This window comes from Sinocyclocheilus grahami, unplaced genomic scaffold, assembly GCF_001515645.1.
Source record: "Sinocyclocheilus grahami isolate Dianchi unplaced genomic scaffold, SAMN03320097.WGS_v1.1 scaffold1275.1, whole genome shotgun sequence".
NCBI lineage: Eukaryota > Metazoa > Chordata > Actinopteri > Cypriniformes > Cyprinidae > Sinocyclocheilus > Sinocyclocheilus grahami.
Genome location: NW_015506454.1, coordinates 742,222 through 760,987, shown reverse-complemented (window position 1 = coordinate 760,987; position 18,766 = coordinate 742,222). Strand labels below are relative to the sequence as shown.

The window sequence follows — 18,766 nt, the reverse complement described above, 5'->3', positions numbered from 1 at the left end:
TGTGTGTGTGTGTGTGTGTGTGTGTGTGTGTGTGTGTGTGTGTGTGTGTGTGTGTGTGTGTGTGTGTGTGTGTGTGTGTGTGTGTGTGTGTGTGTGTGTGTGTGTGTGTCTGTGTGTGTGTATCAGTGTGTGTGTATCAGTGTGTGTGTGTGTGTGTGTGTATTGTAGACGTTGAGATTGTTGAATTGCTAATTGAGCTAAATAAAACCCCACCGAAGCTGTTGAGAAAAACTCTTCTGACGTTTCTGAGTGCAATCAAGCATACACACTCACACACGTATATATATATATATATATACTAGTTAGTAGTACTAGTTGCAAACACGACATATCTCATTTTCATTTTATTTAACTTGTTTAAAATAACTGTAATAAAATAATACAGTTTAAAACACTACCAGAACAAAAAGAGCTGTGCAAAAATTTTTTGAATAGGCAGCAAAAAAAATTTTTTAGTCTGGACAGAAACGATATCTTTAAAATTGATACAAGTTTAAAATCCAATTTATGCGTTTCAACAAGAAAAGTCAGATAAGATTTGTTTTTTAAATTTAAATTTAAATTTTAAGAGTCAATGGCTATGTAAAATCATATAAAGTGTACAGCAGGGTTATTGTAGTTAATTTAACCTGAAACTAAAACCGTAAAAAATTGCAATACTTGAAATAAAATAAACATTAACTGAAATGAAATATACACTTTATTTATATATATATATATATATATGGAATAAACACGTAAACGCAGGAGTGAATACGTCTAAAACAGCTGTAAATACTGATCTAGTGCAGGTATGAGCGGCTCTCGGCTCTCACAGTAAATTGGCCTCTTGTTTGCAAGTTTACTTCTCGCTTTGTTCTCTATTAACTGATGAACACTGCAGGGATGGGCAACAATTATTTTACATAACCAGGATAAAACTTTCAGAAGCCCCGAACGCGGGCCGTGTTTTAAAGATGAAGAGGTGAGGGATGTGGGTGGGGGGTGTTAATGATGGAGCCGTTGCTCTGTTTTGGATGTAATTGCTTTGTTCACGCACCTGCTTCCAAATGCACCATCTGTCATCAACTCACAAGACAATCCAACACGTAACATCTAAATAATGCTGCTGAGAATCCTGCTGTGGGACACAGAGACGGTACAGACAGCACTGCTAAAGGCTAAAGTTATTTAAATAGATGTCATTGTGTTAGTGTCGATGTGAAAAACTAAAGTACTGCACTGCATGCTTCCTGTTGACTTTAAATATAGTAAACAAAGCAGTTTGCATTATGCAACAATACATTTTTACTTCTCACTACTGGACAAAAGTTTGGAATATTTAATGTTAATGTTTTAAGTGTCTTATTCTCACCAAAGCTGCATTTATTTGATTAAAAATACAGTAAAAACTGTAATATTGTGAAATATTATTGCAATTTAAAAGAGCGGTTTTCTATGTGAATATATTGTAAAATTTAATTTATTTCTGAGTCAAAGCTGAATTTTCAGCATCAAGAAACATTTCTGATTATTATAAACAGTTGTGCTGCTTCCTATTATTGTGGAAACCGTGATGCACTACCGTTCAAAAGTTTGGGGTCAGTAAGATTAAAAATAATAATAATAATACTTTATTCAGCAAGGACACTTTAAATGGATCACAAGTGACATTAAAAACATTTATAGTGTTACAAAAGATCTCGATTAAAATAAACGCTATTCATCTGTGAATCTTGAAAAATAAAATGTATCACAGTCTCCACTAAAATAACATTGATTTTCAACATTGATGATAATCAGAAATGTTTCTTGAGCAGCAGATCAGCATATTATACTGATTTCTGAAGATCATGTGACACTGAAGACTGGAGGAATGATGCTGAAAATACAGCTGCGCATCACAGAAATAAATTACAGCTTAACAGATACTCACATAGAAAACAGCTATTTGAAATTTTATTAATATTTCAGAATTTTACTGTTTTTACTGTATTTTTGATCAAATAAATGCAGCCTTGGTGAGCAGAAAAAACACCCCAAACCTTTGGCCGGTATTATGTGCTGGATACTGCATAAAGTAAGTGTAGTGGTAGTGTGCGGTTGGAACACATCCCCGTGTGTTTCGGGGTCGAGTGAGGCGAGGCGGCTCATCTTTGGTGGTGTTGTGCTTCCTGATATATCCTGAAAGATGTTATCTGTGTGTGTGTGTGTGTGTGTGTGTGTGTGTGCTAATACTCCTTCCCTCCGGCTGAACTTTTCTCTGGAGTGAAATTCATAGAAAGATACGAATGTCAAAAAGTCGATTTGCAACACACATCCCATCTATTTTCCATTTGAGAGGGTTTTGCCAGCTATGAGCTGTGTGTGTGAAAGTGATTTGGGATTACAGGTGCCTGGCAGGTTTATCGGAGACCCGGCGGCTTTACCCATCCGTCTGAGTGTGTGTAAGTCTGCAGGCTTAGTGTTGTCTGCACAGGGTTTCTCTCTCATGAATCTGATTGTTTGATTTGTGTCTTGTGTCTTGTGTTTACTGAGATCCGACCCCTCGCTGAAGGGAATATGGTCTGGATTTATTAGTACTGACTCCTCGCTGCACACGGGTCAGGGATTTGAAGACACTCTTTAGTGTTAAAGTGTTAAAGTTGAGTGTGTGCATGTGTATCGCCCCACAGCGTTTGAGCTCCAGACATCAGTGATTCCTCAAATTATGTGTGTTACCAACACTGGGTAGATTACTTACAAATTGTAGTCTGTTACTGATTCCAAATTACATGACAAAAATTGTAGTTAATCCGTTACATTACACATTTTAGGTAATGTAATCGGACTACTTTTAGATTACTTCTGACCTAACTCATTTATCACATTGATTTAAATAGGATAATCGTGTACCATATTGATATAAAAATGTGACCCTGTCTGTGAAATCCAGGCTAAAGTCTCAAAATCTAATTATGAGATAACAAGCATCAAAGTTTGATTTCAGCAATTAATTTCACTATGATTCCAATCTTTGACATGGCCTTACTCAGTCAATATTAAAGATATAAAGGTAATTTCACAGAATGTTCTTTACATCCTTATGAAGTGGCTTCACAACAACTCTGTGACTGTTCTTGAATGGCCCAGCCAGAGCCCTGACTTAAACCCAATTGAGCATCTCTGGAGAGACCTAAAAATGGCTGTCCACCAACGTTTACTATCCAACCTGACAGAACTGGAGAGGCTCTGCAAGGAGGAATGGCAGAGGATCCCTAAATCCAGGTGTGAAAAACTTGTTGCGTCTTTCCCAAAAAGACTCATGGCTGTATTCGATCAAAAGGGTGCTTCTACTAAATACTGAGCAAAGGGTCTGAATACTTAGGACCGTGTGATATTTCAGTTTTTCTTTTTTAATAAATCTGCAAAAATGTCAACAATTCTGTGTTTTTCTGTCAATATGGGGTGCTGTGTGTACATTAATGAGGAAAAAAAATTAACTTAAATGATTTTAGCAAATGGCTGCAATATAACAAAGAGTGAAAAATTTAAGGGGGTCTGAATACTTTCCGTACCCACTGTATATATATATATATATATACTAGTTAGTAGTACTAGTTGCAAACACGACATATCTCATTTTCATTTTATTTAACTTGTTTAAAATAACTGTAATAAAATAATACAGTTTAAAACACTACCAGAACAAAAAGAGCTGTGCAAAAATTTTTTGAATAGGCAGCAAAAAAAATTTTTTAGTCTGGACAGAAACGATATCTTTAAAATTGATACAAGTTTAAAATCCAATTTATGCGTTTCAACAAGAAAAGTCAGATAAGATTTGTTTTTTAAATTTAAATTTAAATTTTAAGAGTCAATGGCTATGTAAAATCATATAAAGTGTACAGCAGGGTTATTGTAGTTAATTTAACCTGAAACTAAAACCGTAAAAAATTGCAATACTTGAAATAAAATAAACATTAACTGAAATGAAATATACACTTTATTTATATATATATATATATATATGGAATAAACACGTAAACGCAGGAGTGAATACGTCTAAAACAGCTGTAAATACTGATCTAGTGCAGGTATGAGCGGCTCTCGGCTCTCACAGTAAATTGGCCTCTTGTTTGCAAGTTTACTTCTCGCTTTGTTCTCTATTAACTGATGAACACTATAGGGATGGGCATGAATCATTTTACATTACCAAAATAAATCTTTCAGAAGCCCTGAACACAGGCCGTGTTTTAAAGATGAAGAGGTGAGGGATGTGGGTGGGGGGTGTTAATGATGGAGCCGTTGCTCTGTTTTGGATGTAATTGCTTTGTTCACGCACCTGCTTCCAAATGCACCATCTGTCATCAACTCACAAGACAATCCAACACGTAACATCTAAATAATGCTGCTGAGAATCCTGCTGTGGGACACAGAGACGGTACAGACAGCACTGCTAAAGGCTAAAGTTATTTAAATAGATGTCATTGTGTTAGTGTCGATGTGAAAAACTAAAGTACTGCACTGCATGCTTCCTGTTGACTTTAAATATAGTAAACAAAGCAGTTTGCATTATGCAACAATACATTTTTACTTCTCACTACTGGACAAAAGTTTGGAATATTTAATGTTAATGTTTTAAGTGTCTTATTCTCACCAAAGCTGCATTTATTTGATTAAAAATACAGTAAAAACTGTAATATTGTGAAATATTATTGCAATTTAAAAGAGCGGTTTTCTATGTGAATATATTGTAAAATTTAATTTATTTCTGAGTCAAAGCTGAATTTTCAGCATCAAGAAACATTTCTGATTATTATAAACAGTTGTGCTGCTTCCTATTATTGTGGAAACCGTGATGCACTACCGTTCAAAAGTTTGGGGTCAGTAAGATTAAAAATAATAATAATAATACTTTATTCAGCAAGGACACTTTAAATGGATCACAAGTGACATTAAAAACATTTATAGTGTTACAAAAGATCTCGATTAAAATAAACGCTGTTCTTTTGAACTTTCTATTCATCTGTGAATCTTGAAAAATAAAATGTATCACAGTCTCCACTAAAATAACATTGATTTTCAACATTGATGATAATCAGAAATGTTTCTTGAGCAGCAGATCAGCATATTATACTGATTTCTGAAGATCATGTGACACTGAAGACTGGAGGAATGATGCTGAAAATACAGCTGCGCATCACAGAAATAAATTACAGCTTAACAGATACTCACATAGAAAACAGCTATTTGAAATTTTATTAATATTTCAGAATTTTACTGTTTTTACTGTATTTTTGATCAAATAAATGCAGCCTTGGTGAGCAGAAAAAACACCCCAAACCTTTGGCCGGTATTATGTGCTGGATACTGCATAAAGTAAGTGTAGTGGTAGTGTGCGGTTGGAACACATCCCCGTGTGTTTCGGGGTCGAGTGAGGCGAGGCGGCTCATCTTTGGTGGTGTTGTGCTTCCTGATATATCCTGAAAGATGTTTTCTGTGTGTGTGTGTGTGTGTGTGTGTGTGTGTGCTAATACTCCTTCCCTCCGGCTGAACTTTTCTCTGGAGTGAAATTCATAGAAAGATACGAATGTCAAAAAGTCGATTTGCAACACACATCCCATCTATTTTCCATTTGAGAGGGTTTTGCCAGCTATGAGCTGTGTGTGTGAAAGTGATTTGGGATTACAGGTGCCTGGCAGGTTTATCGGAGACCCGGCGGCTTTACCCATCCGTCTGAGTGTGTGTAAGTCTGCAGGCTTAGTGTTGTCTGCACAGGGTTTCTCTCTCATGAATCTGATTGTTTGATTTGTGTCTTGTGTCTTGTGTTTACTGAGATCCGACCCCTCGCTGAAGGGAATATGGTCTGGATTTATTAGTACTGACTCCTCGCTGCATACGGGTCAGGGATTTGAAGACACTCTTTAGTGTTAAAGTGTTAAAGTTGAGTGTGTGCATGTGTATCGCCCCACAGCGTTTGAGCTCCAGACATCAGTGATTCCTCAAATCATGTGTGTTACCAACACTGGGTAGATTACTTACAAATTGTAGTCTGTTACTGATTCCAAATTACATGACAAAAATTGTAGTTAATCCGTTACATTACACATTTTAGGTAATGTAATCGGACTACTTTTAGATTACTTCTGACCTAACTCATTTATCACATTGATTTAAATAGGATAATCGTGTACCATATTGATATAAAAATGTGACCCTGTCTGTGAAATCCAGGCTAAAGTCTCAAAATCTAATTATGAGATAACAAGCATCAAAGTTTGATTTCAGCAATTAATTTCACTATGATTCCAATCTTTGACATGGCCTTACTCAGTCAATATTAAAGATATAAAGGTAATTTCACAGAATGTTCTTTACATCCTTATGAAGGATGATTTTATGTAGAAAACATACAGACTTTAGCTGGGTTTTCACAGGCATGGTCACAAATACAAAGAGAAAGAAAATATATATTTTAAAAAGTCCAAAGACCAAAGTCTTCTAAAGAAATGGTAATGCATGGTTACGTAACCCACTGAATGATCATTCAAATGAAAATTGATGCAATGCTGACATGTTAACAAGACACTTCTTGAAACTGAAATTATTTTTGTGAATCCAGTGGTCAAATGCGGTGGCCTCTTAAATTCCTGTGTAATTATGGCCATCTGACTATAATTATAGTGTATAATTATATTATGACTGGTCTTTGTGTGAATGTCTACAAAACTGGAAGACGTTCTGAATGTAAATAAGCGGTAGGCTATTTTAGAAAGGAAAATTAAAAAGAAGAATTAGGGAGAATCATTAAATTATGAATGATTTATTCCTATTGTGTAAATAAAATGTAATCATGTATTCATTAAAAAAGAACTAGTCTGATTATGACTATTTTAAAGTGTAATCAAATCTAATTACAGGTATTTAATTTTTGTAATCTGATTACATAATCCAGATTACAGTGTGTGTTACCAAGTGATCAGATGCACAAGTGTCCGTCAGTTTTGCGCATGCAAACATTTTCATATATTTTCTCCAGTAAATCAAATTTGAGTTCAGCGGTGTAATGCGATCATATCAGCTGTCTGAAGAGGAATAAGCAATCAATGTCATCCCAGTAATTCACAGAGAGTGAAATGTTGAAATCTTTAGCTATGAATTTGGTTGTCTGATAGTTTGTGTTCATGTCAAAGCAGCTTTCTCACTGTTTGTCTGTCAGTCAGTGATGGTTGTTGAATATTTATATTGAGTTATAGATTCACAGCTTGCAGCATGTCTCTGGTTCTTAGACTATAAATGTCTCTATTCAGTGTTGTGATAAGTGCTGTCAGGTTTATTGTTCTCCAAAAGCTGACCTGTTGACAGCAGAAGAGAAACTGTTATCAATTCACATTTCCTCCGCGTTCTAGCATACGCCGCCTTCAAGTCATGTCGCAATGATTTTTTTATGAGAGGAGCATGTATGAACACCACGATGTCATAATTACCAGCAGGGAATTTTTCTTTGAGCTCAGATCCGGCAAGCAAAAATGTTCTAAGAACGCTTCCATTAAGTTACGTTATTTCGGAATGTTGTTTTTTTAAACGTTTTAACTTTTTTTTGGTTACATGAATGTTAATGTTCCGTTTTATGATTTTGCAAAGATGAGAACGCTACCTTTGAATGTTCTCTGAATGTTTTGAAACAGGAAGTAACGTTTAAAAGTAAAACGTTCCATGAATGATGAATAAATAACGCTTTTTAGGCCAGATAACTAACATGAGCACTCTTTTAGCATTACTGGATGAACGTTTGTTCATAACTTTGAGAGAACATTTCCAGAACCTTCTGACAACGTTTCGAGTTGAAAGCATGTCTAAATTGAATAATGGCAGAAGCAGTAAAGCAATATGTGTGAATGTTGACTCAGTTTTTTCAGTCGCATTCCTCTAAAGATCACATTTCATCCTCTCTAGATTTGTCTTTATCTGGCTTCTCTAGATCATCTCGTTGTTTTTCTGCATTCTAACAGGTTCTGATAAGCTCCGCCCACTGATCACTGAAAACAAACAACACAACAACAAATCCGTGTTTGGGTCTGAGTCAGAGTATAGCTGGATCAAGCATGAAGATTTCCTCTCAAAGCCAGACTCAGCGCGGATAAAACCCTGTCAATCAAAACGCATATGAAAACATGCCTTCCTACAGAGAGGTTTCAGAAGAGCATCTGTGAGATTTACACTATATATGACAGCTTTGTGAGGATCAGGCCCAAATTTTGATGGCGCTTTTTGGCTGAACATTATTTGGCTGTCTGGGTGCACCGTCCCTTTAAGAGCTAATGCACCAGGCTTACAGAAATCTGTCGATTGCGAATGACGAGTACAGCTTTCTTCTCTCTGTGTGTGTGTGTGTGTGTGTGTGTGCGCATGTTTCACTCTGATGGATCACATTGTCACTCTCTCCCTCCTGCTTTTACACTGATCAATGAGCTAATGGAGTGTTAGAGCTGGATAACAGCTTTACTCCAGTGCTTTACACACACACACACACACACACACGGCCGACCCTCCTCAGGTCTTCACTCTGTAGGGGTTTGTAAGAAAGCACAAGTCATTTGTCTTGTGACAATAGTGGACTTCCTTTAGGGTCTGCGGAGGTTAAACGTGAAGGTATTCATGATATCTGTCTAGTAGGATTGGGAAAAATTCAGACTTGAGTCAGTACATGAGCTGAAATTGAATCAGCACGACTGGAAGATGAATTTACTGAAAGAGTTAAAGAGGAATGCCAATAGTCCAAAACAACAATAAAAATGGCCAAAAACAGATTGGTTATTATGGGATCTGTCCTTTACGTTTAGGAATTTTGCAGATGCTTTTATCCAAAGAGAGTTGTTTCAAGCTGTATATTTGATCAGTTTGTCCATTCCCTGCTTTATTTCGTAGGAAATGGAAGTGTTCTGTAAAAGGAAAGTTAATTGAATTTGAAATGAAATGTAGAAATATTTAATTAAATATGATTACATTTAATTAATAAATATTTATTTAATTTTTTTTTTTTAAATGTTTATATAGATTTTTGGTATAGATTTTTTTTTTAACATTTATTTTATATGTTATTTAACTATAATATCAGGCATTATAAATATCTGATTTACGTAGCAGAAAACTTCGAGCATTGATTTGCACATATGCTTTGTGACAACATGTTTACAAGTAATGACATGTAATATTAAAAACGTCAGTTTCTTTCAATTCATACCATTTTAATTCGACTTTTAAGTTTACATGCAAATTACAGTTCTGCATCTTGTTTGCTAAATCAGTTCAATTGACACTGGAGTATTGGTTGCGACTCTACACGCACTTGATCCTGCTGCTGTCTAGTCCTCAAATCTCAGTGCTCCTGTCACATCACTCCAGGCTAATCCTCCCTCTCATCCCGTATCACACATTCACTTGCAGTGTTGCTAATCAGGGTCTGGAGGGCAGATTATGTTTTAACGATCCGAACCGCTTTATGTCATGACTCATGAGTCTTTGATTGGCAGGTTTTTGCCCATCTGACTGAAATCACAGTTATTATGTGCGCTGATGATTTCACAGTCTGACTCAAGTGGAACAGCTCAGGTGCGGCAGAGAGACGTCCAGTGTGATTAGCACTGATAGAGACAGAAATGATGGGACGAATCTCTCAGAAACAGCACCAGGTCACATTTTTTGGAATTTTGAGATTATTTTCATTTCAGCACATTTTGTCCCAAAATGCTTGTTTACTGTAATGCATCTGGGTGTTTTGCTTGTGCAATTCCTGTAATTCTCAGTGGTGACTCTTATTACATTCTCATTACTGTAATACAATAATGTTTTAATTAAAATCTGCATTAATAAAAAGCAGTACAACAGATACTAGCATGAAGTATAAATACGTTCCAGTTTTACAAAAAAAAATTCCACATCACAGCAATGATGTCGCATTATGGAAAATTGGAGGAAATGTGCTTAACTGTCATGAAAATAATACATCTTTTTAAATATAGGCTTCATTTTATTTCAATTTGACCTGGACATGTAATTTACAGATTTTGTGAGATGAGAGAAAATGTCTGAGTGTCTTTAACATGAGGCAGAACTAAGAAAAAAGTCCAGCAAGCCGATGCTTATGGGCACAGCAGGAAATCAGCCAACCAGAAATAGGAAGAGAAAAGGAGAGAGGGAGGCTCATAAGTAATTGAAATGGAGGTGATGTCGCAGATGGGCTGCACTGCTACTGTAACTGAAGTGCAGCCGAGCGTTTGGGATAAAATTGCTTTCTAATTATTCAATCCACCTTTACTTTTCCTCCTGAGAGACAGAGAGAGAATGACTGAAAGAAAGAGAGAGAGAGAAAGATAGTCTCTACATGTATGTTGATGAAGCATTTACAGGTTGATATTTGCATGCTGTTTGTTTTGTTGTATTATGAGCCATACACTAAATGTGCATTTATTTTTTTCCCAGCATGCAGCAGCAGTGGGTGTGTCTGGCTTTACTGGCCCTCCTGACTGTCACAGCGACGCTGGCAGATGGTGGAAAAACAGAGAAACAAGGTAACAGAACATAACCACACAATGCTTTATGCTATCTCACACTTTTCTAAATCACCCTTACTGCTCTGTATTGTCACATATTGCTATATTTTACCCTACACTACTCTACATAACCCCATACTTGTCTATATTACCCAATGCTGCTCTGTATTAACCCATTAGTCCACATTGCTCTATATTACCTCTCAATGCACTGCAATATCCCACACTGCTCGATGTCACCACACATGACTTTATATTTCTCTGTATTACTCTATATCACCCCAGACTAATCTAAATTTCCCCTTGCTCCACTATATTATCCCACAGTACGCTATATTACCCCATGATCTATCATTTCTCATACTGCTCTGTATCATCCTTAGTGCTCTGGATTGCCACATATTGCTCTGTATTACCCCACACTGCTCTGTATCACCTATGCCGATCTACATTACGCTATACTGCTCTATATCATCTATATCCCATCGCTCTTTATTACCCCATAGAGATTTATTTCACCATTCCGCTCTATATTACTCCATTCTGCTCTGTATCACCATGCCTCTCTATATTATCCCAGGCAGCTCATTATCACCCACGCCACTCTATATTACCCAGTACTGCTCTATATCACCTACGCCGCTCTATATTACCTAATACTGCTCTGTATCACCCACTCTGCTCTATATTACACCATATTGCTTTATTTAACCCACACTGCTCTATATTACCCAATACTACTGGATAAATCCCACTCCATTCTATATTACTCCATACCTATCAATATAACCCATACTACTCTATATTGCCTCATGCTGCTATATATATCACTCACCCCATTCTATATTACACAGTACTTCTCTGAATAACCCACACTGCTCTATATTACTCCATACTACTCTACATAACCCATGCCGCTCTATACAGTGAAAAAGTGATGTGACGTGTAGCCAAGTATGGTGTCCCATAGTCGGAATTTGTGCTCTGCTTTTAACCCATCTAATTGCACGCACACAGCAGTGAGTAGTGAACACACACACATACACGGAGCAGTGGGCAGCCATTTTTGCTGCAGTGTCGGGGAGCAGTTGGGGGTTCAGTGCTCAAGGGTCTCACTTCAGTCATGGTATTGAGGGTGGAAGAGAGCTTGTACATTCACTCACCCCACTACAATCCCTGCCAGTACTGAGACTCAAACCTGCGACCTTTGGATTACAAGTCCGACTCTCTACTCATTAGACCACGACCTCAGTATGTTACTCCATACTGCTCTATATAACACACGCCACTCTATATTACTCCATACTGCTCTATATATCCCACACCGCTCTATATTACTCCATACTGCTCTATATATCCCACGCCGCTCTATATTACTCCATACTGCTCTATATAACCCACACCGCTCTATATTACTCCATACTGCTCTATAAAACCCACGCACTCTATATTACTCCATACTGCTCTATATAACCCACGCCGCTCTATATTACTCCATACTGCTCTATATAACCCACGCCGCTCTATATTACTCCATACTGCTCTATATAACACACACCGCTCTATATTACGCCATACTGCTCTATAAAACCCACACCGCTCTATATTACGCCATACTGCTCTATAAAACCCACGCGCTCTATATTACTCCATACTGCTCTATATAACCCACGCTGCTCTATATTACGCCATACTGCTCTATAAAACCCACACCGCTCTATATTACTCCATACTGCTCTATATAACCCACGCTGCTCTATATTACGCCATACTGCTCTATATAACCCACACTGCTCTATATTACCCAGTACTGATCTATATAACTCTCACTGCTCTGTACGATCCCATACTGCTCTATATCACCTGAGCCGTTATAGATTACCCTATGCTGCTCTGTCACTCACGCCGCACTCTATTACCAGTGCCGCTCTGTATTTCCTCATACTGCTCTGAATTACCTCTCAGCACTCTATATTTCCACACACACACACTGCTGAGTATCACCTCACACTGCTCTGTATCAACCCACACACTCTCTCTGTCTCTCATACTTACAATTGTAAGGTGCAATATGAAACTCTGTGTGCTCTCATTCTGACAGGTAAGAAAGAGCGTAAATCGGATTGTGGCGAGTGGCAGTGGAGCGTGTGTGTGGCTAACGAGGGTGACTGCGGCCTGGGCACCAGAGAGGGCACACGCACCGGCAACGACTGTAAACAGACCATCAAAACCCAGCGCTGCAAAATCCCCTGCAACTGGAAAAAGCAGTTTGGAGGTGAGAAGCCACACAAACACAGGTTGCATACACACACACAGGACTCAGGGTAAATAAACCTGCACTGTGGAGTAACAGGATGGAGATTCTCACAGAATTCTGTCCTCAGAAATGACACGACTGCAGTGAGAGCCAGAAACAAGCTGGCAGAATATACCACTTTGTGTGTGTGTGTGTGTGTGTGTGTGTGTGTGAAAGAGAGAGAGAAAGCATATGCCACCATCCCTCGGGATTTGTAGGTATGCACATAAACTATCAACAAACACTGAAACTGTAGGGTGTTTTCTCTAAGAAGTCTTTCTCTGGGAATGTGCAAGACCATCTCGCTCTGAAAGAACATCAGAAATCACAGACTTAATAAAACATGATCACACTAAACGTTGAGTGATGAATCCTCTGTGTATTTCTGTGTAGTTCAGCAGCCGTGTCAGAATAGTTTAGTGTTGAAATGCTGATGTCTAGTGCAGAATTTTTCCTCTTGAGTTATAAGGGTTCTATTTCACACCGGCCTCATTTTTGAGGGTCTCGATTCAGGACAGCGGCCATTCAGCCGGAGGGCTGCTGCATGTAATTACATTCTCTCTGCCTTTAAATATGTCATTAGAGACAATTTTGTGCTTGATTGAAGCAGTTTAACCCCCATCCATTCCGGCAGAGACTGAGAGAAATCACTCCAAAGCATGGACAGAAAGAATGAAAGATGAAATGAGACGAGAGATAAAGGAACGAGAGCATAGATCAGGGCTTCGCAATTGGTTTTGCTTCAGGATCCCGATTTTACATTAGCCATCGAGTGCCAACCCAACACTACCTAAATTGTTTATCGTGTAAAATTGCATTTTGATGGTCTCATGCTCTTGGCAGCCAATAATTCACCTCGCAAAACAAACCTCACTGTAAGTGAACCTGTATTTAATGTAGTATGGGTTGTGGTTTCTTTTCCCTTGTGTAGCCGGCAACCTGTTTTACTTCCATAATCTGATGTTTTTCCAAGTGATACAGGATATTCAACAAGAAAAAAATGTGGTTTTAAACTTTGGGAGTTATTGCATGGTGAAAAGTTTCTCCTTTGGACAGATGGTTGAAAAAAGAATTGGAGACGTCAGCTGAAAACTAGTTCAAGATTATGAAGACTAACATTTATTTTTTCAGAATAACATGCACTGATGTATCCGTCACAATAACACCAGGAAGATGTATTAAGACAGTAAATTTGGAAAACCTGTTTATGCATGTATGTTTTGCTTTTAAAATAGTGTATTTTTGACAGTTTCGTATAATTATGTTGCATTTGAACTCGTCAAAATCAAGTTGTGGGTTTTTGTCTTTTGCAGGTGAGTGTAAGTATGATTTTCAGGTGTGGGGAGAGTGTGACTCGACCACGGGAATGAAGACGCGCACCGGCATGCTGAAGCGAGCGCTGATGGACGCTAACTGCCCGAACACCGTCAGCGCCACCAAACCCTGCGGCAAACCCAAGCCCAAGATACAAGGTACAAGAATATACTCATAAAGACATAAAATATATTGAGCATGACATGTACTCATCTTGAGTGAATACAGAAGCTGTATCAATGATTTGATTGGAGTGCTAAAAATATTTTTGCATCAAGGCAAGACACCACAGGTGAATAGGGTAAAAATGATAATTACCATACTTCCCTAGTTGATTAATCATTGCTTTGATTTACAAGTATCCTGCATTGTTATGCTGAAATATGCAAACAATGCATTATCTAATTAACGATGCACTAATTTGCATACATTTCCAGAACAGAGATCCGAACATTGGATAGATCCAGATTAAAACTTCTTGTTTCATTTTGTTGACTTATTACAGTGATTTTGGATTTCTCTTTTTATTACTCTATAAATCAGAAAATACTGTCAACAGCCAGAAAAAATACATTTCACAATGTTTTTAGGCATAAAATGCAACATAAACCAAGCAAATGATCTATGATATATAAACCCCTCATTAAAACTCTCCAGAATGTAGATAGGAATACAACTGGAAAGTTTGACGTAAGCGCTGCTGAAATGGAGGAAAAACTGACAGCCTTTAAAGATTTGGATTGGAATTGAAATCTACAGATGCAGATGTTTATATTAAGGCAAAACACCACAGGTGAATAAGGTAAAAATTTGAATGACTATACTTCGCTAGTTGATTAATCACATTACAGTAATACAGATGTTTTGTATTACAAGTTGAAATATGCAAACAATGCATTATCTAATTAAATATGCAGTAATATGCATGCATTTCCAGAACAGAGATCCGAACATTGGATAAAGATTTTTATAGAGGGGACTTTGGAATTTTTTTTTTCTCACTCCATAAATCAAAAAATGCTGTCAGCAAACAGGAAAAATGCATTTTCACCATGTTTTTTGGAATAAAATGTTGCATAAAACCCCAAACAACAAACAGAACCCTCTGTAATACCCTTCAGAATACAGAGAGGAATAAAACCAGTGTACAAGTACAGTTTTGTGTGTATAAGTGAAGTAAAAAATGTAAAAGTTTATTTTGAGAAACAGGTTTTAAAGGTGTTAAATTGGAACTAAATCTACAGATGTACATAAATAAATCTGAATAAAATAAACACTTAAATGTGTTTTTGATGTTTTTCCCCCCACTAGTCTGAAATAAGACAAATTAGCCCAAAAACTGACCAGTGCATGAAAAAAACAACATTTTTGCCCATAATGCCTTAAAAAGCATTAAGAATCCAAATGACCAAATTAACCATGCAGCAATATGCTAATGTTTGCCATTATTGCAGACTATTCTCGTATTATTTTTCTATACAGTATACAGGTCTGTGTTTTGAACCGCAGGACTGTTATATCGTAAGGTTATGCTGAAATATTGATCAATAAGGTTTTTCTCTTTTTCTCAAGCTCAAAAAGATTCTAAAGACTCTATTAAAGTTGAATAAATATGATGGTTTCACAGTGTGTGTCTGTGTTAAAGGCCACAGACGGCTGGTTTGTGTTGTTGTCGTCATCTGTGCTTCATATTATTATGAAGGGAATACGCTGAGATTCATGGCAGCACTTGTATGTTACCGCAGTATTTCTACTGCTACCGTCTCCCGCTGATGAATCCCTCGTGCTGTAATATTCCTCATTTGTAAGTCGCTTTGGATGAAAGCATCTGCTAAATGAATAAATGCAAATGTAAATGTTGGCAACAATTCAGGCTGATCAAAAGAAATTCGTCTTAATCTACCAAGAGCATCATTTTTCAATCTGAAAGTCACAATTTAATTTTCCACCGCAAAAGAAAACACACAGACAGACAGCAGCATATGCATTTATTTAACTGATAAAGATGTCGTGAAATGATTGTGTTGGGATGAAATGGACAGTGAACCAGTCAGAGATGACATTCGGGTCAAGAACAGCTTTTCTAAACCTCACTGTTGCTGTAAATGTTATTAACCAGTGTTCAAGTGCTGTAGTAACGGTTGTGAATGCTGCTGGATCAGAAAGAGAGAGGGAGGATGAGGAAGTGGAGGGGAGATGGATTTGTCTGGAATGGATAAAAACAGTAATAACTGTTTTCAACATTGATAATAATCATAAATGTTTCATGAGCAGCATATTAGAATGATTTCTGAAGATCATGTGACACTGAAGACTGGAGTACTGATGCTGAAAATACAGCTTTAATCACAGGAATAAATTACAGTTTAACATAATCTATCACATACATTTTATCACATATTTACTGTATTTTTGAGCAAATCAATGCAGCTTTGGTGAGCAGAAGAGACAAAAACATTACACAATCTTAATTATTCTAGACTTTTGAATGGTATTTAATTAATAAACTATGAAAGCAACATCTGAGCATATCAAATGTTCCTCTGGGACTGCGTGTGTGTGTGTGTGTGTGATGCTGTATCTGTAGATAATGTGTGTCTGTGCCCTTTTCTGTGTGCCAACAAACAGAGGACAGAAGTGATTAGGAACTCCCTAGAAATTCCCTACAGATGGAACACACACACTCACACACTCTCACACACTCTCACTCACACACACACACACACACTCACACACTCTCTCACACACACACACACACACACACACACACACACACAGGGTGAGAGGGATGTTTTCGCCGGGGTCTGTTTGAGGTGATAAGAGCAGCAGCAGAGAGAATTGTGGGGGTTTGGGAGCGGGTGCCACTGTCACAGATGGATGAACGGATGTAAACACACACACACACAGAGACACAGACACATCTCACCTGTTAGTGCGTCCCGCGGTACAGCAGGCCAGACAGGACGTCACATCACTCTCGCTGATGTTCATGGTGAAGCGATGAGGATTTTCAGAGCCTCTGATTGGCCGGACGTCTGTTTGTGTCTCTCTGTCAGGTCACATGATTTGGCTCATATTAAAGGCTGTTTCTCTTATAACAGGCTGAACCGCTGCTGTCCGTCCAGCTCATGAGACGCAGATGCTGATGTGTGTGTGTGTGCAGGTTTATATACAAAGTTTCCTGTGAGGGGTAGGGTTGGTGTAGGGCAATAGAATATACGGTCTGTACAGTAGAAAAACCTATATATGTGTGTGTGTGTGTGTGTGTGTGTAAACAATTGCATGCTTTTGTTTTATATATGTATGTATATACAGTATGTATGTATGTGTGTGTGTGTTTATCGTAATCAACATTTTTAATATGTTTGCATAATATATAATACATAATGGTACAGTTTCACAGACGGGGCTTAGCTTAAGCCAGGACTAGGCCTTAGTTAAATTAAGACATTTAAGCAGCTTTTATAAAAATGCCTTAGAAGAAAACATTACAGGTGTGCATCATGAGACAGAACAATGTCACTGACATATTTAAAGAGCAAGATATTTTTAGTTGAGACGGCTCAAACATGCATTTTAGTCTAGGACTAGCCTTAAGTCTTGTCTGTGAAACCTGGGGAATATGTACAATGTTTTTAATATAAATATATTTCTATTAGAATATATTTTTAAAAGTAACTTAAATGTAATTTAAGTGTTGCCATCACAGGATAAATTACACTTATTAATAGAAATCAGTTCTAATAATATTTCACAGTTTTACTGTTTGTACTGTATTTTTAGTTTTTGTTTAGTTTAATTTTATTTATTGATCGATCGATTGATTGATTTTTGATCAAATAAATGCAGCCTTGGTGAGCAGGAGATTTCTTTCAAAAACATAAAAAAATCTTTTGACCAAAATGCATTTATTTATTTACACAGTACTTAATCTTGACTTGAGATTTGATTATATTGAGATCTGACGTTTGATTGCAGTCTTTTGTGATCCTGTCCAATCTGAGCACAGTTTGAGACCCAGATCTCTTCTGAAGCTCTAGATGAGCCTCACGTGAGATCACTGTGGTGTTTTTCTCTGGAGAAACAGCTGAGAAACTTCATTTCATCTCACTGCCGTCTAGAAGGAACAGCTGATCTGAAGATCTCATTTGTGATTCGTCTTTCCTCCGGTTTATTCTATAATTAGCCGTTGTTCTGGTTGTCTTTGTGTTTGATTGGAATGGGTTTATGCTAATGAGATGCTAATGCTATGAATGCTTGAATGGCATTATTGGACATGTAATCATCATCAGTCAGTTTAATGGAGATTTTCTGCACATTTTGATTGTTTTGTGTGAAAACGTATTTGTTTGGCGAGTTCAGACACGACTGCAGACGGCAGGTGTTGATGACAACGAGAACTTTTACACTTGAGCAGCTCTGATCAACAGGTGACGTCCGCTCTCACTAAATTCAGAAGAATGTTAATTAAACTAAGTCAAGGTTCATTTCATATCTGAGATGAGATTTATGCAGAGGAACCTTTATAAATATCCTCAAATAACAATAGAATCATTCAGCGTGATTATCTGGATTTCTCTTGTCACATTGTCCTCCAAATGATCATGCAATAAAAAAAAAGACGTGTTGAATTTAAAATATT

The 18,766-nt window shown here is 37.3% G+C and overlaps 2 protein-coding genes across 2 annotated transcripts in view; both read left to right on the top strand.

The window, feature by feature from the left end:
* Nucleotides 1-14,302, top strand: part of LOC107568708 (pleiotrophin-like) — a 26,068-nt gene extending 11,766 nt beyond the window's left edge. The window contains exons 2-4 of the mRNA XM_016254685.1: nt 10,444-10,532; nt 12,616-12,789; nt 14,124-14,302. Coding sequence (XP_016110171.1) covers nt 10,445-10,532; nt 12,616-12,789; nt 14,124-14,302 — 441 coding nt within the window. The 5' untranslated portion in view covers nt 10,444. The remainder of the gene's footprint in view (nt 1-10,443; nt 10,533-12,615; nt 12,790-14,123) is intronic.
* Nucleotides 14,303-16,158: 1,856 nt separating this feature from the next.
* The window catches only part of LOC107568707 (pleiotrophin-like), an 8,499-nt gene continuing 5,891 nt past the window's right edge, over nt 16,159-18,766 (top strand). Inside the window, exon 1 of the mRNA XM_016254684.1 lies at nt 16,159-16,225. Within this exon, the coding sequence (XP_016110170.1) occupies nt 16,159-16,225 (67 nt within the window). The remainder of the gene's footprint in view (nt 16,226-18,766) is intronic.